A 27,519-nucleotide genomic window follows, 5' to 3' on the forward strand; every position below is an offset into this window, starting at 1 on the left:
CGTGCCGGAGCGGGTGGATGCCTGGAGGAGGCTGTGATCCAGTGGAACACCCGCTGGAGAGAGGGGGCCCCTGCTTCCAGGCTGGAGCAGCCTGTCCTTGGAGGACTGCACCCCGTGGAAAGAGAGCCACAACGCAGCAGTTTTGGGAGGGCTGTGTGCCCGTGGGAGGGACTCACGCTGCAGCAGGGGCGGTGTGGCTGCTGCTCATGAGAGTGGGCCCACGCCGGGGAAGTTCATGGAGAACAGTCTCCCCTGGGAGGGACCCCACGGCCTCACACGGGAAGACTCCTCTCCCGGAGCAGCGGAAGGAAATCTCGGTGATGAACTGCCCAAGCCCCCATGTCCTGTCTCCCTGTGCTGTGGCTGGGAAGGAGGGAGGGGTTGGGGACGGAAGGTGTTCTAAGGGCTTATTTTACTTCTCATTATCCTCCTCTGACTCTGTTAGTAGTAAACTCACTTTATACCTCTAAGATGAGCCTGTTTTGCCCTTGGAGTGTTTTCGCCCGGTCCTTATCTCAACTCATGAAGCCTTCATTAAATTTTTTCTCTCCTCAGCCCAGCTATGGCAAGGGAGGGTGACTGAGTGGTTTTCATGGGTGACTGGCACTGGCCAGTGTCAAACCACGACACCTGGCTTTTGAGAAAGGCAAGCTACTCCAGAGATGCTATATGCTACATAGGAAAAGCCTCTGGGAGCTCAGGGAGAAGGATTGCTGTATTCCTGCAGGGAGCCTCAATGGAAATCCCAAAAAAACATTAAAAAGAGCAATTGTGGTAAAATCCTTCCATAGTATGGAAACCACTACAACCTGCATTTACCATGAATGTTGTATCAGGCTCCAATAATGTTCTTTTGCTTGTGCCAACAGACAGCCTATGCATCATCTCTGGCCATCAGCCTCATTACTGTTTCTGGACAGTCTATTTTCCTACTGCCTGATACTGTTGCATGTGACTTATTTACATTCTCTTTATGATGAATGGGTAACTTTGGTTATCCAGAAAAGGGCAATTAAAAATAACATGAGGCCAACCAGACAGAGATAAGTGAATATTAAAGCATCTGGGCAGGCCAGGTGTTTGAAGATATCACTGGAAAAGTCTTCAAGTAAAAAAAAAAAAAATACAACAAATTACCACCTTGACAGATTATTAAATGTTTAATGCTTCTGGCAATAAGAGCTGCTAATAAAGAAGCAGTGTAAACCAGAAGACAGCAGCAGCAACAGTAATTATACAGCAGAATGATTAAAAAGCGCACAGCTATAATGACTTTAATCTATTTTATGAGAGAAACTCAAAGATTTAGCATTCAAAAAAAATAATCAATTAGGGAGCAAGGGAGATGGGAAAAAAAAATCTATTTAAACTCAATTCCTACAATCAAGTGATAAATCAGTCATGAGTAATTGTAGGAATTACTGCAATTCACCATGTTTCAATAACACTGGCTACTCCACCAGAGACTGAAGAACAACTGCTCAGTTTCTCAGCATCCAAAGAGACTCCACAGAGCACTTTCCAAGAAATTGTTGTGCTCAATAAATTGTGCTGCTTAGCTGGAAGAATATCCAGCACGACCAAAGTCAAGATCTTGGTTTGGAGAACTTTTCTTATTTTCATAGCAACAGAGTAATTTCAGTTCATTGGCACCTAACAGGCAGGCTGCTTAAGTCTTAATCACTTAGAGACACCTTATTTTATTTCCTTTTCCTGATCTCCCTTGACGTTTTTCCTTTCCCAGATATGAGCTGTTCAGCTACCAGTGAAGGAAAGGCTGTTCTTGGACATCTGCCATACTTCCTTTCCTCTAAAGGCCAGGGAGTTCAAAGGAACGACGAGAGGAGGATGCATGGGAAAACCTGAGCTCCTCCTCTCCCAGAGCTCTGCTCCTTACAACGGGATTCGTGTGCTTGAATGTGATATTTCGCTCACTCCTCCCTGCTCATGGGCAGGCAGCAGGATCCACCCCTCATCACCTCTCTCTCTCTCCTTATCCGCAGAGCTTGGCCAGCTTCTGCCTTTGGGGAGGGTGTGCTCCAGGCAGGCACGCCTGCTCCCGGCTTGGAGTGGCGCAGAGATGAAAAGCCGGCTCCCCTTTAGAGCTCTTCCCGCTCTTAGGAAGTAGTGGGCGCTGTTAGATAAGGGGAGAGCTCCAGGTCATGCACCCTCCAGCCCAGCACAGGCAGCACCAGCCCAGGCTGTCCCTTCCCTCAGGCACCCCACTCCAGCCTCCCCGCGGTGACAGCTCCGCGCCCTCGGAACTGCGAGGCTGCTCGCCTGCTGCCCGGAGAAGCTGCCCTGGGACAGGAGTTCTGTTCACTGCACTCTCACCGGCACCCAGGGCTTCGGGCAGGGAAGTGGCAGGAAAGAGAGGCAAGGACTGGTGTGGGCAGCAGCCTGGACTTGTGCCAGATAGAGCGTGCAAAGAAAAACAAACTTGTGTTGAAATGTTTCTACACCTGAGTAAAGGTCTGTATTATTCTGAAGATAAAAATAAGTTATTCTGTTCCCCTATTTATCTCCTCCTGCTCATTCTAGTGAGATTATTTTGTATATTAAAAATCAGGGCCTTTATAAAGCTTCTGATTTTATTCCTGTAGCTCTTTCCCTCCCACTTGCAAAAAAAGTTCTGCAACGTAGAAAAGGTGACACTGTCAGATATCTGCTTTAGAAATATCATAGAAAAAAATCCAATAGCTCTCACCTCACAAATCAATATAGACATCAACATGTCTATATGGGAAATCTCTTTACATGGGCTCTTTTTAACATGGTGATGTTGGTCTGACATGCCTTGTTTGCTATTACCCTCTTCAAGGTCTGTGTGCCAGGACGAGATCCCTGCTCCTCCACCTTGATGAAATGCTTCCGAGAGCAGAGAATTGGATTGGACTAAATGCACCAGATGCAAGAACTAGGTATGAAATACAAATAGCAAGAACATGGATCAGATCACATGAAAAAGCAGTCTGTGGGTCAAGATAAAAATTTAATTTCTCACTTGCTGCTTCCCTGTGTAATTCTTCTTTTTGTGTTTTAAATAAAATCATTATAGGAATTTTTATATTGTGATTGAGCAACTCAACTTTCTGTAAAGTAAGCATTATACCATTAACTACCAAATATTTAAAAATTCAATTTCAGAAGAAGGGAGAGATAAACCAACTCAGTATGGACTTAGCTGTGCCAAAGTTCCTCTGCTTCTCAACATCTCCCAGGAAAAAATAAGCACTGATCATTATCACCATACCATCCCTCCTAGCTTGCTTAATGTTCAAATTTCAGAATGGGATGAAATTAATTAATATGGGCTTACACGTGCTATGTTTTCAGACCTAGTATCTCAATAGATACAGCCACTTGACATTAATTATTTGTATTATTGACCTCTTTGCATCAGAGAAAGCTCTCTGGAGAAGAGCTTGGGAACATACCAGAGGTGGAGAGGCACAGTTGTAGAAGGCAGGCAGGGAGATGCTGTGGTTGCACTTCTGCAGACTGGGAATGCAGGTGCTGCAGCACTGAGCTCAGGGTGCTCGAGTTATTGGTGTTGTTTACATCAGTGGGCTCAAACTGGAAAAAAGGCAGCCCCTGTTGTGTTCCAATCCTCGCACAGTGTGACCCTACCTAGCCTGGGGATGTGCCTGTGGCACAAAAGACAGTGAGATGCTTCCCTTGTCACGTACACATGAAAAAGCAGCCTGGCCCACTCCAGCTAGGTGCTCTTGGGTGGGTGAGCTCAAAGTTAGGCAAGTCCCTGAGGCTTCCAATAAAGATGCATACACACAAAACTAGCAAATAGATGAGTCAAGCAATAAGCAGAACATTAAACTTCAGAAACAGCACCAGAGAGATGAAGTTCTAATTGTAGGGACACCGGATAGCAACACAGAAACCAGATAAATCCGAGTGCCAGGGCCACAGGCAGAGCAGCACGGCCTCAGTGACACAAATAGGGCAGGTACCAGTCTGAGGGCAGGTGTGAGGGATCCACAGAGACCCCCAGTGAGTCCTGGACAACAGCAGCCAGGAGGAGAGCAACATTGACGGAACTTGGGGCAGTGTAAGACCTGCAGCTGTCTGAGAAGGCATCACCCAAAAGCTCATTGTGCTGGGAGGAAATTACCAATGATGAATCTGCCTTAGATTGACTGTCAGCCTGGTTACACAGCAAGCAAGGGACTGACTACTAAGAGACCTTGAGGGCAGGAATCAACTTGAAAAAAACTAAGAAGGTACAAAAAATTGTGACTGTGGAGAGAAACATTGGAATAGGAGAGTGGTGGTCCAACCCAGTTAGAAATCCAGTAAGGCATAGGCTTTTGATAATGTTTGAGTGTCTAGTATTGTATTTACATTGTTGATATTGATCCTGAATGTGTTTTGTTAATTGTTCTTCACTTACTTTTCATTTAAAGAAAAAGCAAATCAAAATGCTTGGATCCTGATTTGATTTAACCACATAAATTGTACAGCTCTTCTACCTGAGAAAGTAGGCAAAAAAGGGACATACATTACATGGTGAGGAATGTAGGTATCAAAGAAACTGCCCAGAGGAACTATTTCCTGCTCACCCATAAGTGTTGAAGTTGGGGTGAGCACTCACCTCATGCTCACATGCTGCCCAGAGGCAGTGAGCTGAAGAGAGGCAGGATGCCCACAGGTTTTTCCCTTTGCCTTTTCCAGGCAATAGGCCAAAGACAGGAATCAAATAAGAGAAGATTAAGACTTTTCCACCCAGAAAAAAGCTCTCCCCTTAATGAGCAATAACAAGAAATTCAGCTTTTCCCTCTCCACATGTGTTATGTTTTTAGGAAGGTGCAAACAGAGGAAATTTAATACCAGTACAGGATGCTACTTCCCAGCCAATAACACCTCCACAGAAGTTACGAGCCCACGAGGTCACAGCAGGTAGCACTGCTCTCCAGGTTGGGGGAAGGTGCACCCCTACTTTTCATACTGATGGCTTCTTCTGTGAGCCTACAGAAGGATATAGGAAGCAAAGGAAGCTCATAGAGCTGTTTAATGGTGAAATACCTTACTAATAACCACCAGAACTGATTTAAAAGCTTAAAGCTTTAACAGCTGTCCTTATCATTTATCAGTTACACCCCAAGAAACACAGAAGCAGAGCATCTTTCCTTATCACAGTCAGATCCCAGCACACTCCTTCTCCTCCCACTTTGCTTTAAGCACGTGATGCAGCTCCCAGCGGTCTGCTGTTATCCTTCACACGCCAAACCCAACCTCGAATCCTCCCTTTAAGATTGAAATGCACGTTTGTCTCTGGTGGCCTCGCTCCATTTCGCGGTGTGCTTCAATTGCCAGAGCAGCCAGCTGGGCCAGTTAGTTAGAGAAAGACGTTGTTCCCATAGTAACTAACTTTCTCTACCCACTCATTAGATTAACACATTTCAGATCAAAGGTAGACGTGAAAATGTCTCAGAAATGATAGTCCAAGGCATTGCTTAAATATGAACAAAATCCACCTCACGATCTCAAAAAGCACTGTTTGATATCAGAGCATACATCTGTAGCTGCTAGCCTCATTGTGCTGTCCCGCCTGAAAGTTATCAAAAGCATCTTGGATAGTTCATTTTGTTGCTAGTCTGCAGACAATTGCTTAAGTACAGAAACAAACAGATACTCCCCACTACCAGATCAGAGCTACAACCACTGAAGAAGTTCACTGTCTCTGTGCACTCAAAATTCAGTTAATGTTTGCAACTTTGCTGCAGAAAAGGTCTGACTCACGCTCCCAGTAGCAGCAAATCTCTTATCAGTTTTGCCTGCCCCAAATTCAGTTTTGTTACATTTTTAGTACTGCAGCATGGTAAGTTCAAGCCCAAGGAACAGATTAATGTGCCAACACCATGTGTCCAGGCATTACAGAAAGCCTTTGGACTGCTTCTGCTCCGCCATCATACAGCAACTCTGCCACACACCAAAAAGAACAAAAAAAAGTCTTGATACTGCACAGACCCTTTGCCACTGAATATTTCCAGTAACAGCTTCTGGTAAAATACAAAGGACATAGAAGTAAGGAATGAGAAACTGGGAGCTTTAGATAGTGTTTCTTTTTTGTTAGTTTTTATTTCCCCCCCAAGTGCAGCTCTGCAGGTGGAATATGAGAAAGTTCTTTGGATTGCCTGTCTTGCCATTCATCTCCCCAAACTGATTTTATGGTTCTCAGGGGGCTTCACCACGTATACATGTATTTATGTATACTTACATAACACCTTCAATGCACACTGCTTGTGAAAACTGCAATTGGTATTATGGGTCCTGAACATGCCTGTAATGCTACTGTAATGCAAGCAGGAACCATGAGCTTGCTAAACCCCTGTCTTAACCCTTTGCGAAGACCCAGGTAAAGACTATTTACACCTAACAACACAGTTCAGCGACTGACTTGCACTGGCATTTTCATGTCAATGTCCACTGTCCATTTGTGTCTAAAAACCAGGATTTTCCCAATGACAGCCTGCAATTTCAGCAGTCTGTTCAAATCACCAGGAATTGAACTTGGTTCTTTTTTTTTTTTTCTCTCTGCCTCTCCTTGTCAGAAATCTCATTTGTCAGCTGTACAGCCTTGGGGCACCAGCTCACCCCACCGACATCTCACCTACCTTTTCCTCAGTACAGCTCCTCACAAAAGTGCAATTTACAGGTGACAAAAAATAATTCTCATCTCAGAAAATTGCCTCAGAGTTCTGGCAAAAATTCATACAAAAGGCGTGATGTATATTAAGAACTTAGATGAGCTGATGCTGTTCATCATTTCTGATGGCAAAGTCAGGGCAGCCCTTTGCCTGGTGAGGTGGGGGAAAATGTTATGCGTGTCCCAATTAAGGTCTCTCACATCAGGTACTGTAACACCCTCACCTAATATCTTCACAGTGTTGACTGATTTTAATTTTTTCTCTATTTTCTTTTGTCTCATTGACTGTCCTGCCCTTGTCTGCTTTACTTCTACAAAGAAAGGTGTTACTGGATTCATGCTGGGTGGTGCATGACTGGGTCTCTGCTTTTGTGCTGGGGACTCTGCTGTTTTCTGTCACTTGGGGAGAATGAAATTTGGTCCTAGTTTTCAAGTAAACTGCAGATGAAAGACACTTTTCCTGCTTTGTTGTGCTGTAACCTTAGGCTAGAGCTTTAAAATATATGATCGTGGTCATTAAAAAAACTGCAGCCTTTTTCCTGTCATTTATGTTCTCTATACTTCGTGCCTCATTAGAAACATGAGGGGCATACAGGCACTCCAACACCTTGGAAATGTCAGCCAGAGCCAGTATATTTTGAGTGTTAAAATGCACACAGTAAAGTGGTAACTGAATGTAAAGAACAAACCATTTTCCTCTTAGCTTCTATTATTTTCTGTGTTTAAAGTATAGTAGTCAGAACAAAATCACAGACTTTTAAAATGACGAAAGGAAGCTGAGTAGGAAAGCTGGCCATGAATTTCATAAATTCCTGTTACTTAATAGCTGTAGCTGACTGGATCTTCACAAGAAAATACCTGTCAGCCATGTCACTACCCAGGGAATAATCGTTCTCTGACACTTATCTTCCTGCTTCTTTTCATTGGCAGAGGATAACTGGTTAAGCTGCTCTGTTTCTATTGGGAAAAGATAAATACCCTGCTCTCCCAAGGCAGGCAGGCAGCTCCTGATCTGTGTGGCAACACAGGGAGTGAAGGGACACTGCCTGTTCTGAACTAAGTGCAGTTCCCTCAGGAAACGTGCTGCCATTCTCAGGGCACCGCAGGTGGGGGTCATACCTTTGATTATCAGATACCAAGGCAACATTGACTGTTTTTCCTCTCTCTCTAGTCTGATATGTTGCTTTCCTCATTTTAAGCGTCCAAAATCAAGGGAAGAAAGACAACAGTTTTCCCCAGAAGTCAGCAGGCACTTGCGCTTGCGTGAACTCTTTCTTTTGCTTCTTTTTACAAAAGAAGATGGCCAGCAATTAGAAGGCAGGCAATGCTTTGGGAATAAGTTTACTATTCTCTGTGTTTCAGTACTTCAGACGTTTCCTCTCAGTTAAATTCCTACAAACAGCAGATGAATGTCCTTTCAAGTCTACTTCTGGACCAGATTTGGTGTCATTCACAACGGTGAAAAAGTGGTGCTTTCTACTTTGCAGGTAGAAAGTAACCTACTACACAGATTTCAAGGTTAACAGAGCTCTTCAGGGACCCTGAGACTTTCCTATAGAAGGGTAAACTCTACTACACAGTGTGTTACAGGCTGAGAAGGAGGATAACCTTCCCTGATGTTTCTGAAGTGGTCATTTTTCAACCCTTACTCAAAATGATGGTGGGGCTAGCTGGCACACCAACCCCAAAAGAGCTCCATTTTCCTCATAACTCTTTATCATTGCAAATACAGAGAAAACTCCACCTGCCTTTTTTTAAATCTCTCTTGCTCCTTGCCAGCCTCATCTCCTGCAGAACACCTTTTTATCCTCTGATTTTACAGCTGGCAGACAGGAATGGCACTGTGCTGAGCAGGCTCTGCTGCTTGGCCATGGTGTGTGCACATGCATGTGCAAACCCTTATTTCAGTGTCTTCACTTGTATCACTGATTTGCACTTACTACAGCTTTACTTCGAAGTGCTCTTGGCCCTGACACAACCTACTTACTTGCATTCTGCATATAAGGACACATAGCTCCTAACCAGCATATGCATATTTTTTTTCTTTTGGTGCAATTTTCTTTTTTTTTTTTTTTTTTTAAGTAGATGTTGCCCGAGCTGCTCCCACTAGTTAAACGTGTCTCTGATTAAAATGTCATGCTCTGGTACGTGATGTTCGTGTTCAGCCCCTGGGATCCATCCACAAAGCCAATCAATACACCGTGCAGAACACAGATTACAAGAGGTGCCACCCAGACACATTCGTGCATGCAGTTGCTCTCTTCCCCTGGCAGCATTCCAACAGCCCTGCAGACGGCAGACACAGCGTAAAGGGAGAGCAAAAGTAGTTTATTGGCAGAGATGTGCACTGTCACACGAATTGCAGGCAGCTGCCCTAACACATCCTGACAAGGAAGCTCTGATTGGGCTTGACACCTGCATGATATACAACTCTCCAACTATACAGGTCCTAAGGGAGTGCATGGGAGACCTTTTCCCTAGGAGAGATGCAGGTTAACATGCCGGGAGTTAGTCAGCAGTACTGGTCTCTTGTTAATATAAACAGCAGCTCGCCTTAAAGAGGAAAGCACAAAGTGACCTTCACCGCCTGACAGTCAGCAGTCTGAAATCCAGCAACAAGCACAACACAATGCCTTACAAGTCTCAGAATGGTTTTTAAAGAGAGCTGGAACATAATAGCCACCTCCCCCACCGATATCTCAATTCAGCCTTCGACTCTGACTGTGATGTGTTCTGCTGCTAAATCTTCTGTGGCGATAGCTCCAGCTGCCTGATGCCCGAGGGCTATGTCAACTGCACAGCGAGTGCCCCGGAGGCACACACAGGCTGTGGGGAGCACCATGGATGGGGCACACAGCAGCACCCTGGGACGCGTGTGTCCCCGCTGCCCAGCGGAACGCACGCGCATCCGGAGGTTGCCAAGTGCTCCTGAGCCAAGCGGCTCCGCGAACTGCTCCTCTCGTGGGAGAGCAGCCAAGCCCGACGGGAGGGAGCTGCCCTGCAGATCAGCCACAAACACGCTGGCGGCTTCAGCACGGGAAGGCTCACAGCAGAGCAGGTGGCACTTGTGGGAGTAAACGCCTGGCTGGTACAGCCTGCCAGCGTGCTGAGCTGCTCTCCAAGCAACTCTGCGAAGGAGGGAAGCAATCCTGGAAGAAGAACGTCCCAGTGAACTGTCAGACAGCGATCCACTCCTCTGAAACCAAGAGGCTTTATAAAGGCAGTGCTTGAATTTTAGTTATCTGTTTATTAAAAGCAGTTTGAGTGGGGCTGAGAGATTTCAGGAGGTTTTTGGTGGTTGCAGCACCCAAAGGTGTTCTGGACCCTGGTGTTGCTTCCCTCCCCTTTTCTGACACCCAGCATTTCCTCTGTAATTGTTGCCTGTATCCTTATAAGCTGGTTTTCATCTTTGTCTCCTAGCATTCATGACGTAAGAAAACATATTCACAGGTTGTGACACTTTTTCTCTGAACTGCCAACTGCTGACCCATTCCTATTCCTCCGCAAGTTTTTAGGATGAGACTGGCCTTCTCAGGATGACACAGATCAGCTTTATCAGCTGATATCAGCCTTCTCAAGCAATAAAGATTTTTTTTAAAGCTGTAAATCAACAGCACACAATGTCTGTCAGTGACATATATTGTAATATTGTGCTAATATTGTAATAACTCTCCAAACTGCTCTTTTATCTTAGAGAATGTTTCTGAGTTAAGCAGTGACAAGTGTCACATTAGGAACCTTGACCACTGCGGTGGACTGCAAAACTCAGTTCTGGTCACATCTCCTCAGAGGAGCCTGGTCTGGGTCCACCACAGAAAATCACAGCAACCCTACACTGTGACCCAGCTTCCTGCAGTGAAATGCCTTAATCGTGCTTCTCAAGCTCAGCCTGACAGCTGGTAACACACTCAGGCACACTTGGCACTACCTTCCACTTAGCACCATGAAGAACCTGAAGTTTGATAAGATTACAGGTGCCACCAGCATGAGCCATCAGCTGGACAGCATTTTTATTCCAATTTACCCAACACACAGCACCCTCGGAAAAGTCTCTGGCTTAGGTCTACAGAAAAGTATTTCAGGCAAGCATCTCATTGGGGGTTTGGTTTAGTTTAATTTTGGGTTTTGGATGAATGGAAGGAAAGGGGACAGACAGGCACATGCAAAAAGAGCATTAGGAAGCTGTCAGCTTCCCTTCACTATGATTCATGTGATCCTGAGACACAAGGTAAAATCTTATGCTGAAGAGTAATACAGCACACCAAGATGTGCTGTACAAAGTCATCTATTTTTGCTCTTCTCTTGCTTCTCAAGTGACAGTCACTTAATAAAGAAAATCTACAGGAGCTCTGCAAACAAGTACACTAAATGCACAATTACATACATTTTATTTCCAGTCCCATCACATTCATGCCATTGCCCTTAAGACTTCTCATCACAGTGGGACCAAGCACCTTCTGGTATATTCTAATATGTTATCATTGGTTCCCTGCTAAATAAATCATGCATAGGAAGGCAGCTTTTTAGTCAGATTCTGTGCTAACAGTCATTCAACTTCAGAAGAGGAAATTCCATTAACTGAAATGAATTTCAAGGTAAAGATCAGGTTGAAAAAAACATAAATTATTTTGATGATCACTTGGCGAGGTCTGAAGTACATTTCAAAATAAAACACAGAGTACCTCTCAATCTTCCTGATCTTCTTGTATATCAATCACCAGAAAGAATAAATATATGATCCAAAAAGCACTTGTTTGGCCTTAACCCTCTAGGTTGACATAATTAATCTTTTGTAATGCATCCTGAATAAACTACCCAGGATATCTGGGATACGTACTTTGAAAGCAGGAACTCCCTGTACCCTTACTAAATGTTTTAAATCCTGATTTTTAGTTGAGTACACTTAAATGTCATTTTACCTAGCTGAAAGAACAAATTTGATTTTGCCACTGAAGACTTACATCCTTAGACTTTTGAAGTTCTCTACTATACTGTGAACCATCCAGATTAATCATAGTGGAGAACCATAGTGTTGTTCTTTTCTTTTTTCCCTACAAAATGTGCAAACAAAACCACCAAATATGCCTTTGCCCCCTAACAAAAGATAAACAGGAACAAATTTGCTGTCTTTGCCCTCGTGGAAGTGGAGAAGAGCTGCCTGTTTTCCGGGGCTGGGAGGTTGTGCATCTCCATGCCACCCCTTGCTCTCCCCCGGACCTTCTGGGTGGCCTGGGACATTACACTTCTCATTCAAGTTGACAAATCAGTGAAGGAGTTGACATCCCTTACTAGAGAAGCAACTTTTGATCAGTTTACAGAGTCTCTGTTTCAGCATGTGTGAAACAAGAGCTCACATCACTGCTGGGCTGACAAGCCCTGCGAGACCAAACTCCTGAAAAAGCCTGAGGGTACTGCCTGCAATACAGGCTGTAACCTAACACATAAAAAGCCCCACTCGAGCATGAACTGCCTTTTCAGGGCCACCACACTGTGCTCGAGAAGCCCAGCTGCCACCTACCACACTGCTTGAGCACAGTGCTAAGCCTGGACTTTCTCCTGGGCCTGGACTTGCCCTCTGCTACAGAATGCAGGGGAAGTTGCAATCTCAGGCTGACACCAAAAGGTTACAGAGTTGTCATTGCTCCAAATCAACTCTTGCCCCATCTGCTTCCCTAGCATCTGTTCCCATAGCAGTTCCTGACTCCCCCCAGTGAAGGAAATTGATCTGCTGCACAATGTTGGTACGGAAAGGATAGGAAACGAGGAAGCAAAACTGGCGCTGTACCAAGCTTGTAAGTATTTTACAGGCCATGTTGACAAATCTGTTCTGCACAGGGCACAAATCACTGGCAATGACAAAATTTTTACCTACTTCTGAGATCCCTGTGGAAGTGCCAAGCACGATTTTCACTTTTCTGGTTCCTGGACAAGGGAGCAGAGATAAGTGACTGCACTGGGAGAACATCCATCTAAAGTAATTTGTGAATAGAGCCATATGTGACTTACTAAAGAGCTTGAGACATTTTGATTGGGTTTAATATCCTCACACCTTAACAGATGCCACAAGTATGTCAGCAGGGAAAAAAGCAGAAATGTAGGGATGCACATGAACAGCGATAAAGGGCAGAAAGAAGCAACTAATTTATTTGGAATCGATATTAGGGTAATAGGGAACAATCTGAAATATAGAATTAGACAACTTGATTGCAGTCACAAGCCAGATCATGTTTTACAAAGGTAAACTTACAAATGCAGACATGGATTAATGGTGTCAAGATTGCATGATGAAAATTACTAGAAAGGGCAAAACAAAACCAAGGCTCCACACTTCAGTTTTGCTCACCAGAGCAAATATTGTGTCCTAGCACTTGCTGGAAAACTGTGGTGAGTGGGATCCTAGTGATGCCTTTGCAAAGCCTGGGGATCAACTGGGATATGTGGAGCAGTAGGCAGCAGCAGCAGCAGAGTTTAAACATCTGAACAAACCCTTCTTTCTTACAAGTTTGCTAAAGATCTGTACCTGTAACTTCCCAAATTGTCATTAAATAATTTAGTCCTTCCTTTCAATCCTGAACCAGGAGTACAGGCACAGCATTTAATTAGTGTCTCAATTATCATTTAAATGTTTGCCCATCAAGTTCAATAAAGATCGTGGCTGAATTTTGAGACAAGTGGCCGTGTCATCAATGATCTCCCAAGTGGTGACTTATTTGAAGGTTAGAAATTCATGCAGGTGGTTCTAAAACAGCAGTTAATCAGTATAAATTCTTTGGCTGCAGACCCTGCCCCTGTGAGCAAGTGTCCAATTCATTTGACCTTAATGGAGTAGAATGTATTTCACCCGTCACAAGAACAGATGTCCTAAGCTGCAGTCATGAGCTTCAGAGAGGTCATATCTCTAAAAATATGTTCTATCAAGCAATTCTACTGCAGAAAATTAGAAAGTGATTCACTAAAATAACTTAACTACACCAGTGACTGAAATAAAGATATAGAAAGGTGTGCAGCTGCAACCAGCTGCAACTTCAAATATGTGTTCTAATGGCTAGAAATCTGCTTCTCAAAAGAAAGGTTTTCCTGGTCTCCTTCCAATCATCAGTCATCAGCCGATTTTATGAAATGTTTGTTTCTAATCCTTGGAAGGAAGGAAGACAGCAATGAAAAATCCCCAAATTTATCGCAACTTCTTGAACAAAGATGCATCAGCTTTGCTTCTATCTCTGGGCTGCCTACAAAGTCTGCTACTTGCAGAAATGTGCAAGTTTTCCTTCAGTTGCAGGGACTTTGGAGATGGAGAGAGTGGAGTTCAGGTCTTGGGTATCACATGCAAGATACATAAGGAATTCTTCCCACAAAGCAAGCACATTATCTGTAAACCAAGTGAGTACTGGAAGACCAATAATGCCAAGATATTCCCAAAGATTGCCTGGAACTGAAAGCTATAACTATCATCTGCTGTCTTCATTCCCCAGCAAATACCCCTACAATACAATAGTGACAGTTCAGTGAGTAAACATAGTTAAACTTCCCAGATATTTTTCAATGTGAAGAGGGAAAGAGAGAACCAAAATCTTCAGACAGTCCCTAAGACTGAATTGCTGGAGGTCAAACGGCCAACAAGGACAAAAAGCTGGGTAGACCAAGCACACCCAGCTGATCTCAGCACAGCACACACACCAAAGCTCACTGCCAGGGCAGCCCAGCAGGACACCCCTCCCAGCCCCAGCCTCCTGGTCTTATGCAAACCCTGAGCAGACGCACAACTGCAGAACTGAAGGGAAGGGATGCTCTGCCATTTGAAGCCACACAAGTAGACAATCTTGATTAGTGCCTTCGTAACCTCATGTTTAATGTTTGCTACACTGTCTCTTGCAAGTTATATATTGCCTCAGATTTCAAATCACTGGCAAAATGGAAGAAACGCTAAATCAGGAAAAAGTCATGACTATGAACTCATGAACGACCTCCCATTGACAAGCTGAGGGATGCCAGTAAATCAGTTCTGAATTTATCCATTTTCTGGTAGCACCTTGTATGATCTAAGTACGGTATTTTTGTTTTGGAGTTTTTATCCAAAGCCAAAAATTAGATGTAATATGGCATTTGTAGCCAAATGTCTCAGAGAAACGCAAGTGAACTGTATCAACTCAATTTCTTTCGTTCATTAGATAGGTAATCCTACAAAACAATGAAACTAATTTCACCAAGGCCATGAATGAATGATGTAGATTTACTATGATAGTTTTAGTCCAAGCTTTGTGGACAGAATTCTAAATTAACTATTTCATTAAACTGTTCAGCTGATTAACTAGCCAATCTATAATTCCTACTCACCATTTTACATTTATTTGCTTTCACGAGATTTACTTGTTTCAGGCAGAGATTTGTTTAGATGTCTGCAGGAATTTTATTTATTGGAAGATTCTGTCGTAGGCTTTTTCCTCAGAATTTTGCTGATTACAGAAGATGCTTAAAGATCAGCAACCAAACTCCAGGCTAACATGGCTAAGAGTACACTTTGTGCTAATGAAATTGAACTAAACCAGCTTGGCACCACCTGCAACAATGATATGAAGTTGGGCTACACAAATAGTTGATTTCTCAGATTGGTTGCTAACTTCAGAAAACATTTTTTTTTTCCCCTAATTAGAAGGATTATACCCTTGTCATTAAAAAAGTCCAATAAATTGAGAAGAGTAGGTTAGTTTTGTTGGCGCTGAAACAAGCTGCTACGTTTCCCATGCTGATGGTTTTAACCCATACAAGGCAATTGAGATTCCATAAGCATTAGTCACCAAATAAAGGACAGGGAAGAGATTGATGCCTGATGCCCTTTCTCCCCTCTCCAGTCAAGTTTCAGAGGGCTCAGTGGGAAACATGGAAGCCCTTTCACTGCATACTGAGGACATGAATTGAGGTCTCCCCATCACAAGGGGGCTGCCGCTGTCAGTCAATCCCCGTAGATGTTCACAGCACCCTGATTCATTGGCTCTGCCTCCACCTTCCCCAAGGCTCTGAGCTGGGAAGGGACTGTTTTGGTACCCCAGTGCTCTGCTGCACTGTTTGCTGTAATTTCTAGGACACTCAGTTAGGGATGAATAACCTCTGAACTAGATGAAGGATACGAGGTGCCAGCCTATGGCACATCTCCAGCTCAGGCAATTACCAGCTGGCATAGGTGTGCATGGGGGAGGAGAGGAAGCTTTCCCAAGGTGAAAAGCAGTACACCAATACTTTCAAGAACTTCTCACAGAGAACTCTGTACATCTAACCTTTTTTTTGTTTGTTTGTTTGTTTGTTTGGTGATCTAAGAATCGTAAATCCACGAGTCAGTTCCCAAACATTTCATGCCAAGGTTATCATTGAATCACAGCCATTGTGAAATGCCCTGTCTCACTTTTCGTGCAGCATTTTTCTTTCCTACTGTTGTTTGTATTGTTGCCTGAGCACTGCAAGCAAGCCTTACAGTACAGGAACAGTGTAACTTCCCCACTTCTGACTGCACAGAAATAAAACTGCCTCCCCTCATCCCCATGCTTGGTGATTTAATATACACCTCATTCAAGATGTCCCAGTTTTAGGCAGGGAGCACTGCAGAGGTGGTGGAAATGTATAGTGCTGTAGTTAGGAGGGAAGGAATATAAGCAGCATGAGCTAACTCCTGCTAGACAAATATTTGGGCATCGCAACCTCTAATATTGTCTTAGATGGCACTTGAAAATTAAGTAACATAATTGTGGGAAGAAAACAGGGTGACACATTCTTTCCATCTTCCCTGGGCTACTGGTTACCCCTCAGCCTACCTCTCAAAAAAACGCTCTTACTTGGGCAGAAATGCCACAAAGAAACTTCCTGAAGCCCGAGGCAGGGCACCTGTTTGGGTGCAGCCTGGCTCTTGTGGTTTATGAACAGGTCTGTGCATAGAGTCCTCTCACCACTTTTGTTTTGACTCTGGGTAATTAAGCCTGTTACCTCCTGGTAATAATGCAAACTATCCAACACCTCTTTAGCAAGAGAACAGGCTTATCTCTGCTGCATTTGCCCTGAGGACAGGCAACACAGTTTCAGTGCTAGCCACGAGCAGGTATTTCCGTCTCATCCTGGTATGAACTGTGAGGCATCTTTATCATCACAGTTCAGGATTCAGGCCTTAAACATACTTTAAAGAAGGGAGATAAGAAATAGTGCAGCATCCACATCTGCAAAGCTGTGTAGTTCAACTTCTGTATGAATGTGTGTGTTGAGAATTGAACCAGCATCAGGAAGACAGAGCTCCTATGGGACTTTTAACACAGGGAGCTGGTATTTTGGGATAACAGGTACTAAGCTCCCCAAGGAAAAGGCAAAGTGCAGACATGCCAGCCCACGTGTTCATTCAAAACTGCTTTTTAACTGAAAGCTGACTGCCATAAAAATCTCACCCTAAATCAGAAGGAAAATAATGAACCTGATTAGACACTTACACATACTAAGGGTGAATACTAATCTCTGGCTTAATGCATCCTCTCCGCACTACTGAAATTTCTTTGGTCCTCTGTCTGTTATAGGTGAATGTCTTACTGATGAAAAGCTCTGCCACCAGCACGTTTCCTTCAGTACAGCTCAAAATATTTGATCCACATAGGTTGGTTCCAATGTTCTTATTTTGAGTGTAGGGAAGCAGGCAGAAGGAGGGGATTACATCCCGGTCTCTCCACAAATCAGCAGTGAACTGGAAACAGGGTTCTGGGTCACTCAGCTCTGCCCCAACACTACAATGAGGCCAACACAGCACTGCCTCAGCCCCCAGGCTGGAAAAAGACACCTCTGCCTGTCCATCTATCTCCCTGTCTGTCCTGGGGCCTCTGCTGGGCAGGGGCTGCCCCATGGGCTACAGTGAAGTCCTTTCCAAGGCTCCCACCAACTTATCAGTAGCGGCTCACACTGAAAAAGCCAAATATCAGTCCTTGGAAGCAATATCTTCTAAAGAGTAAAGAGAACAGATGTCCATGTGTTACAGTTCTAATACAAATATCAAGTCCATTGCTTCTGTTGCCAGGCATTCTGCTTGTGACTTCAGTTTCCCCACAAAGAGAACACAGAAGCAAAGCACAGATGGGGAAATATTAGTTAAACCACTAAAAAAGTTATTGCCTTTTTTTTTCTTCTGCAAAACAAAACAGCATTTCTAGGAAATGCAAATGTAGTTCCAAACTAAGTGGTTAATATTTGGAGTGGTGGATCAGATTTGTAATTAGGATTTTAAAGGATGCAAAGTCAAGGCAGCAATCCTTCTGGCTTCTGCAAGGTTAATTACCTTTAAAAAAATCAATAGATACCTTTACATTTATTAAATATGAGGTAAGTTCTAGAATGAGGGTTAAAATCTGTTCCTGCTTTTCTAGAAATATTTATTACATTGCAGAATCACTCTGATGAAATCTAAAAGAAGGTTGATTATTTTTTATTCCATTCCAAGGGATGCGGGCTATTTTCCAAGAGTGTTCAACCCAAAATATGCGGTCTTCAAGGTAATCTACACATTGTCAATCTTCTGAAAATATATACAGGCACACATAAAAGATTTAAAGGTGCATTGCACAGTGTTAACAATAATAATAAAAATATTCTCTGGTTGGAGAATAAAACTGGATGGTCATATGCAAAGATCAAACCACAGGAGGGGCGGAGAGACAAATTCGCAAGGGAAAAAATGGGGAAAGCAGCAATACACTGGCAAAAAACCAGCTTTGCTAAGTATAACCAAGGCAGCTATTTTTTACATGCTACCAACTCATTTGCAGGACCCAGACCTTTAGTTCTGCTGCTTGTACATGGGAAAAGTATATTTTACAGTTTCTGTTATCCTATGGCCTTCACCTCACAGGACAAGAAATTCCCAGCAAAACAAAGGGATTTTAAAGTTACACAACTGCGGCCTCAAAGAACAAATATTACCGCTGGCCTGGTTCCTACGGTATATCACCGTGTCCCGCAGCCATAGGGAGGAGGAGGAGAGAAGATCCAGCAGGCAGGAATTGTGCAGCAAGATTGATTTATTTAATTATTTTACAAACTCTTTCATTGACTTTTTTCTTCATAGTCTAATTGGACAAAGGATCAGCCACCCCTTGGAGGTGATTGGCCAAAATCCTAAAACATCCATTATCAAAATATTTTTCTACTATACCATAAACAAGACTTTTCAAGGTTGCAGGTGGCTTGGTTGTTTACATTCCCTGCTACCTCTTCTGTGAGAGAGAAAAGTCTCTCACGGACTTAGAAAATAGCAAGAAAATCCTTGCTAGCAGCATTTTTGTACCTACAAACAAGTTGAACCAATAAACCCAACAGTGAAATAAAAGGCTAGGAGTGTAAATAGAAAAAAGAAAAGTTAGGACCTAAAAAGAAAATAAAATTAGTGTCAGCAGATGCGTCAGAACATGGAAAAGGTTTGTCATTATTTGTCAACAAGAGGCGGTGAGTGCAAACTGAAATTCAGGAGATTATACTTGAACAGAAAAAATAAAATTGCTTTACAGTGAGAGTGGTCAAGCACTGGAATGTGATGACCAGAGAAGCTGTGGAGTCTCTGTGCTTGGAGTCCCAGTCCTGGACAACCTGCTCTAGCTGACCCCACTTAAGCAGGGGAGAAAAGCTAAATGGTCCCTAGAGGAACCTTCCAAACTCAACCTTTTGCTGTGTGATTTCATAGGCAAAATCCTGTCCACGAGGCAGCACTTGTTGCAGGCTGCCTGCCTTAGTCCAGTCTGGTTCAAACAAGAGACATCTCCTGCTTCCAAGGCTTATTTGAACTGCACTCACTCCACCCCATCCCTTGAGAAGGCAGCAAAGGAAAGTATCTTTTTCCTCTCAGGCTGTTTAGTAAGGTCCTAGGCTGACTACCAAAATTTTTATTTTTTTTTCAGAGAGTGAACCAAACAGATTTTTAACACCAACCCTTCCCTGGTTATTGTCTGGTGCAATCAGCTGTAAAGTCATCAATGTGATGGTAAGTTTATGCACTGAGTCCTTGTGTCTACTCTGTGAGGTTGCTCAGGAGATGATTTACTACCACAAAACGTGACTATGTTAAAGACTTTTTACATCACTCCTTAAAAACTTAGCTGGGGATAAAACAGATCACAGGAGTCAAGAAGCAATAAGTCTTCTTCTGATGAGTTGAGCTAGTTTTGGAACATTGATTAACTTGTCATGTTTTCCTTTTACAAGAAAAAAAAATGATGTGAAAGGAATCAATTTAAAGGTGAAGATAGATCCTGTACACTAAGTTTATTTGACTGTTAAAGATCAGACAGTAGCGGAACACTTTGCATGTAGATTTGCTTTGAAAACTGCCCTCTATCTAAACATGTCCCTGATAACCTAGAGAAATCAACTGGTAAGATTGACTGTGTCAGTGGGACAAAATAATGAAAAGAAAACAAAATGTACCTCTTTTAATAATTAAATATCAAAGCCTACAAAGTCACACAAGGTGTCTCTTGTCAGATGTTTGGGAAAGAAAATTTTGCTCCTTTAAATCTTGCTTCTTTTGCTGAAAAATGATTTAATGGGTGTGATTTCAAAACATACATTAATGCTCTTACTGCAAGTTTATTTTTACGAGTATGAATCAGCAGCAGAAAGGCAGCTCAAGAGATTTTAAGGGTAGGAGCTGAAGGCAATGACAGCCCAGCATGCACTTGTGAATGGGAGCAAGAGGAATCAAAGCCTTTGCCTTCTGCTTCATGGCTTGATTGACTTGGCAATTACACAGGCCATTGCTCTGATCTGCTACAAACTTTCTCTCACAGCATCAAGTCTTATTCTTTAAGGGCTCATGTTCCTGATCAGATTTCTTTTTCAATAAGTACCCCTTTTCATCAAGGAATGCCTGACATATAGTGGAGTGAGGTAGAAGCACAGGAAGAGAAATTATGTAGGACCAAATTATAAGCGTCCAAGAACAAATTGGCAGTGTTTGTTCATGTGGAAGAAAATCATATGAAATACTTGCTGTGTTCCAGAACATCACAGAAGGACACATTGCTGTGTTTTATCAAGGTATTGTATCCTTTTTAAAATCAAAGTGATTGACTTTCCATTGTTCACAAACTCAACAGCCACACGGAGGCCATTGCTTTGGATTTAAAAGCCAGTGAATCATTTCCTCTTGCTGTATACATAATCTGGTCTTGCCACCCCTTGGATCACTATGGCTCCTTTCAAGCTACAACTTCTGTACAGAACTTGGAGGTGACATATTCAAATGACTATGCTGCAAGTGAAAAAAGATATACAAAGGCTTTAGCAGCCCAGGTTTTAAAAACTGAGGAGTGTAGAAATAGATTTTTATTCCCTTTGTATCAGTAAGGAAAAAATGGTTTCTGAGATTCTCCAGTAAGAATTTGCTACAGAAATACTCCAACATTCTGTAACTGTCTACAAAAGAACACACCATTATTAATCAATCATTCTCCTTCACAGACAAAATGACTGCCAAAGGCTGACATGCCTATCGACAAATGAAACAACAGCAGCCCCAGGAATAGATAACTTTCATCTTCCCTTGTGGTCCATGTTGAAGCAATTAGACACTAATGCTTTTTAATGGTACCCACAATCTATATGCTGCTCTTGCATTCTTTGACAGCTTGGGAGTTGAATCATTTTCCTCATTGAGTGAATAAGGAAGGTTTTAACTTCTATGAATGAGATGCATACTCTTGTTTTAAAGAATAGAACAAGATTTAAATTCTGCTCTCAGGCAGAAGAAAAATTAGATACTATACTTTTCCAATTCCACCAAGAAGTGAGGAAAGATGCTTCTCCTTTCTAATGAAGTGAAAGAAATTACTCGGAGCAGTTCATTAGCTAGACCAGGGATCTCTGTGTCCTGATTAGCCATTGGCTGCATCAGTCTGGACATAATTTTTGAGGCCAGAGCAAGGCTGTCCTGCTGCCAGGTGCTGCCAGGCACAGGGCGACCTCTCCAGCCTCTGATGGCCACAGCACTCACACAGCAGCGGTGAGCGCAGGGAAGGGCTGAACTACAAACGAGGCTTAGTTTGCAGTCCCTTCTGTCTCTCTTCTCTGTAGTCTGTCTGCTTTGTTAACCATCATCACACACGACAAATAAAATGGGCAAGAAGGGGGAACAACCTTGATCCTTGGTTAAAACAAAACCACAAAACACACATGTCCCAAACCAGAAACAGCACCTGCTGACTCAAAGGTTGTGACAGTCAGTTCTTGCCTGAGAAGGCTGGAGACTGGCAGAGACACAGGGATGAACACACAGCTCCTGAGAGCCCCAGCGAACTCTGGCCTACATCTCCAGTCCCTCTGGCTCAGGTGCCCTCACACCCAATTGTGCCTGGTACAGCAGCCTCAGCCTTTGCCACACACCTCTCCCTGTGCTTTTTTATCCATAACCACATCCTGGAGCTTGCTTCTCAAAATCACTGGTGTTTTAGGCAGCATGAGGGGAGAAGCAGAGGAAGAGCTAGCCTCAGAAAAAAAGAAGACAAGATATGAGGCGGTTGTGGGGTAACATTTACTGCTAAAAGTATCACTGCCTTGTAATTCTTCCTGACACAAGGGAGGGTCAATCCTGCCAGGTCCAAGCAGCACCGGCAACTATTAATTCCTGTGACTACCTGTTTTTCCTCCCTACCCTGGCTCCCCTTCTTCCTCCAACCCCTCACTTTCTGCAGGCCCAGGGCCACTATTTTGGCTTGGCTGAACCCCTCGTGTCCTGCTGTCCTGACCAGGCTCTCTGGACATCACACTGGGACCCCCGATGGAGCCCACTGCTGCCCTGAGCTCAGGGCCCTCTCAAACTGGGGATACTCTGCTCCTCCTTCACCTTCAGAGCAAGGTCACCACTGCTTTTGGTGCCTTCCACCAGGCCACTGCACCAGGAACAGATCATCAGTGAGAGGGAGACAGCTACTGTTTGACTGCTTTGGGAATCCCTTCCATTCCACTGTGGGATCATCACACCTTAGTGGAGATGACTTATTTCAGCTGAGATGGGCAGCCTAGCCATGGAAAAACACCTTCTGCTCTGCTGTCACACGAGCCACCATTGACACCACTCTTAGCACATGGCTTTGTTCTGCTTCCAAAATATTCCCAACTGCCTGTCATTTCACACTCTCCTGCCTTCATCTTCCTCATCCTCCCTATTATTTCTTTTGCATCTGACACTTTGTCTTCCTCTTCTTCTATAAAGCAGTACAACCAAATTGCATAAGTCTGTTGCATAAATCCCAACTGCAAACACTCCAAGATGCCTGTCATGATGCCTTGTTTCTGGTATTCTCTTCCTCACCACCCCCCATCCGCCCCTAGCCCCTAATGTTCTCTAGCTTTTAAAGTCTTCAGACAAGAGCTATCTTACTATCATTTTTTTCCCTGGTGTAATGCCAAAGGCCAACTACCTTGCCAGGTTATTAATGGCAATTATTGCGATTACTAATTCAAGAAGAATTATTTTGCGACTAAATTAAATATCTAAAGTAAGGGCAAGTATATGTGATGAATACCCAAGAGCTGTCAAATGTCTGCAATTAGTACCCTGTTCAGAGATAAAGGAAAAGCCTTTGAAGCAGCACTGAATCATAGATTTTTTTTTTTTTTTACTATATTTCATTGTGGAGTTGGAGAGAGGATAAATCACACAAAAATGACAAACTCCAAGGTTTCTAGGTGTATTCACTACCCAAAATCTTAAACATCGAACAACTCATTACATATTTACTGATCCCATTAGAAAACACCAGTCAGTTTTCATTTCCATTGTGGTCAATTTGTGTAAAAAAATCAAAGCAATTTGTGTAATAAAACCAAACAACTGTGCTGCAATCAAGACTACTTCATTTTTCCCATCTTCTATTCCCTTTACCATGTTTAAAGCAAGAAAAAAAGGCTTTCAGCCAAGGCCTCAGTGTGCATGCCCAACCATGATAAAAGAAGAACGTGTCCTTTATCAGCAATGTATTGATGAGCAGTATTATTCTATTTCCCCTGCTAAGATGGAGTGAAAGCAATGCATTCTGATGAACCACATAGAGCCTCTGAACTGGCCAGGCACTGGGATCAAAACAAGAAGCAGACATGACTCTCCATCTTATGGCATTTGTTCAAAGCCACATTTTTTCTTTCCTCAACAGAGAACTTGGTAAAAACCTGTTTCAGAGGTTGGTCTTTGCTGAAGGTGCAGCATGACAAGTAAAGTGTGCAACAAGAAAGCTCCATAGGCAAAGTCATTCGTGCCAAGCAACCTCTACTCTCCTGCTTGACAGCTAAGGCTGTGGAGCTGCACCAGATGGGATGGAGATTTCCCCCCTGGGATCAGAGACATTTGTTCCTCAGACGCCTGTGCCAGCACAGAGGAAGCTGCGCCAAGGGAAGACACCATGGGCATTTGATTATAGCTGCAGTGTCTGTCTCAAGTGCAGGCTGCATTGCTTTACCCTTCTGTAAGTTGTTTCAGCACCACTGCAAGGGCTTGCAAATTAGGCAAAGACTTCCTGTTAAGGGTTGTCTCAGTTTTCACCCCCATCTTTCTGAGCCTGAATCTCAAGCAGTGAAAGAGCATTTAAGAGTAGGAGCTGCGAGCCCAGCTTTTAAGTGGGCACTCTTGTTATTGACCTTTCTATACAGGAGATGAAATCACAGAATATTTCAAGTTAGAAGGGACCGATAAGGATCACCAAGTGCATTTGATATCTCCATTTGATGGATTCAAATCAAACAGTTGATATACCCATTGGTATAAAAAATGTTAAGCATGTAATAAAAAAACCTAAATTACTTTCAGGCTGCAGGGAACACCTCTGGCTAGCCAGTGTTGGCTGGAGTTGGGCAACCCACACCAGGAAGAAATTAAACAAGTGTATTCAATTAAGAGCAATCCTAAAAGCAAAGCTTTTATAATTAAGATACTATAAAAGAGACTCAAATCCTTCAGAGATACCAGAAATGCTTAGAACTCCAGTGCTGTTTGTCTGCAGTCAATTCTCAGTAGAGAATTTTCCTTTGGGCATGTCTTCTCATAAAAGGAATATCTGTTCCATCAGAACTTTTTGCCATTTGCTGAGCTTCGACAGGCTGGAGAATGATGTTCCCCACAGAGTCAAACCATGTGTAAGAACAAAGCCCATATGGCTGTGCTGCATTGTTCTCCTTTCTCTCATCTCTCTCAACAGATAATTTCTGAGCACAAATTTGCCAAGATTTTTAAGATATAATCCACCACTAAACAGAAGGAAACACTGTAAAACTTGCCATCTCCAGCCTTACTTAAAGTTCCTCAAGGAGCAAATTGATACCTGGACTCAAAAGACATCTTTCAGGTCACAGCTTTTTAAGGAAAACTTGGCCTTCTGCAAAAATTACTATACTCCATCTCCTGCTTTGCACCTGGTTATTATTCAAGCTGTAGCTTGTTAGCATGAGGACTTCCTACAGGCTTTTATGGCCTGTTAAAACTCCCAGTATGCATTATGGCCTTCACATTAGAGCTGCATAATACTATTAATAACAGAACATGGAAGGGCAATTTACTGACAAATGACTGTAATTGAATACACACAATCCACTAACAATGTTTAAGAGAAAAATACATTATATGTAAGAGAGAAATATCATATAGTGTTTTAAGAAGGGACTGAAGGCAGCAAGGCAGAGATAATGACACCTATTAATTAAAACCATTCCAGACAGTCCCTTTGCTGGCTTGTTTTTAACATTCATTAGTGTAGACTCCACAGCCATATGCCACTGCATGCCACTTCTGCTGAGGCTTTGCTGTCTTTTTCTTTAGCAAGCTTCATCAAAGTCCATCCTGAACCTCCTGTGCTGCAGTATATGCTGTCCATCAAGGACATGAAGGAAAAAAAAAATTCCTTTTTATGGCAATAGCTTTTCAAGTATTTGAAGACTATTATTGCATGCCCTGTCAGTCCCTTCTTTGGGGTGTTTTTGAGTGACCACAAGTTTTCCAGACCTTGCCCTCTCAGTTTCTTCCTCAAGGCTCCCTCTGATTGATCCTTCTCTTCCTGAATGTGTGATGTTCAAATCTGGATGTCGCGCTTTTGCTGCAGAGTAAGAGGAGAGATGAGCTGACAGCAAACATCTTTATAGATAATACTTCTAGTTACCTTATCGACTCCTGCATTGTCGTTGCAAGAGTTGTGTGAAAACACAACAGATCGGCGTAACCTGAAATCAGATCTTGCACTACAAATTAAATTTAAAATCCCTTAGCCTCACACTTGAAAAGAACTCTCAGTATTTTGGCAAGCTGATTCATTAATTCTATCTCTTTGCGCTGGAAAGAGATGACTCCCAACAGTGACAACTTCCCAAATGTTTTTCCCACGGGTTTTCATGCTGTTGGGATGGAGTTATAAGACGTATGTCTGATCTCTGTTCAGCAACTATTTTCAAAGGACATCCTTGTCTTCAAGGATATTTCTGATCGAACACATCCCAGAGATCTAAGAATCATGACTATTGCTTATTTGGCATTTTACCTCAAAAAATGAGGTGGGAAAGAGGAGCAGTCACATAGCTGCCAAGCTAAGTGGATTCTCTTACAATGCAACAGTATTAGCAGGAGGCACAGGAACTGGACTGCGGATAACCAAACTACCAGGAGGAATCAATCACGAAAAATGGACACAGAGCAAAACAGATAAGCTCCTCAGCAAAAGACCAGGAGGCATGAATACATCAGAGCTACTTCCATAAAGAACAATGAAGGAACTTCTGTTAATCTATTCCCACTCACCCCTAGTTACAGTTTCCTCTGGTTTCCTGGAGAATCTGCTGCTAAATCAAACAGATGACACAGTTTCACAGTGATTACAGTGGCACAGTGTGCCAGTTTCCCCTCTGTCCCCTCACTGACGTGCCCAGTAACTGTCATCTCTTGGAATTTAGAGCCAAGGGTCATCCACAAAGTGGAATGCACTTCATTTCATGGCTTTCAAAACATCATTAGGACATGATCACTCATTGTTTCCAAATAAATCAATCATAGCTCCAAGGCTGAAGACTTAATGCCATACTTTATGCTTAACCATCTCCCTCTAAAATAGACTCTCTCCAACAAACTGTCTGCAGGAGGAATATATATCTCTGTCAGAGCAGCTTCCAAGCAGTACTAAATTCGATAATTCCTATTAAATTCTCCTTTTTTTTTTTGCATTTCTCCATCTTGTTAAACACCTTCCTTTTCCTCAAATTCATTTGACAGATCACCATGACCCAAAGGTCCAGGATATAATCCCCCAAATCACTATGAGGATATGTATTGACTTTTCACTTTGGAGCAGAGGTATGTTTTTTTGTTTCCTGGTTTTTATGTTTGTTCCCATCATTCATCTCACCTGGGTACAGAAGAATCATTTAATGTCTACCTACAAATTCTAACAAATCTGTGAATAATTCATGCAGTGGAGGAGATCAAATTACCATCCACCTGCACCTGTGGATGCCAAGGGATTAATAATCATTTATAAACTCACTTTTCTCTTAAACTGCATTCCTGTGGCACCAAACAGCACACTCGATCAGCAGTGCTGCCAACTTGGGAAAGCGAAACAGATGCATCACTGGAAGGCAAAAGTTCTTTTTTAGATTAAAGATAATTCATGAGGAGGAGACACTGTAGATCTGCTCACCCCAGACTTTGAGGTCAACACCTCATTTCATAGGGGAAGAGCAGCATGCACTTAATGCCACAGCTTCAACCTGGGAGTCGATCTCTGCATGAGGGGAAAAAACAAACAGATAAAAACCACAACCCATGTGTTGTGGAGCTCAGTATACAGTAAACAGGAATCAGTATTTTCCTTCTT

General features: G+C 43.0%; 1 protein-coding gene across 2 annotated transcripts in view; it reads right to left on the reverse strand.

Annotated features, from left to right (window-relative positions):
* NECTIN3 (nectin cell adhesion molecule 3) overlaps positions 1-27,519 on the reverse strand; it is a 157,958-nt gene that overhangs the window by 38,799 nt on the left and 91,640 nt on the right. The window contains exon 8 of one of the 2 annotated variants that reach the window (XM_042031560.1): positions 20,274-25,752. The exons of the other annotated variant lie outside the window; for it this stretch is intronic. Coding sequence (XP_041887494.1) covers positions 25,729-25,752 — 24 coding nt within the window. The 3' untranslated portion in view covers positions 20,274-25,728. Of the gene's footprint in view, positions 1-20,273; positions 25,753-27,519 lie in introns of those variants that run through there. 2 annotated transcript variants of the gene reach the window in all.

Source organism: Corvus kubaryi, unplaced genomic scaffold, assembly GCF_017639235.1.
Source record: "Corvus kubaryi isolate FWS band 111438036 unplaced genomic scaffold, C.kubaryi_AGA036_p1.0 37341, whole genome shotgun sequence".
Lineage (NCBI taxonomy): Eukaryota > Metazoa > Chordata > Aves > Passeriformes > Corvidae > Corvus > Corvus kubaryi.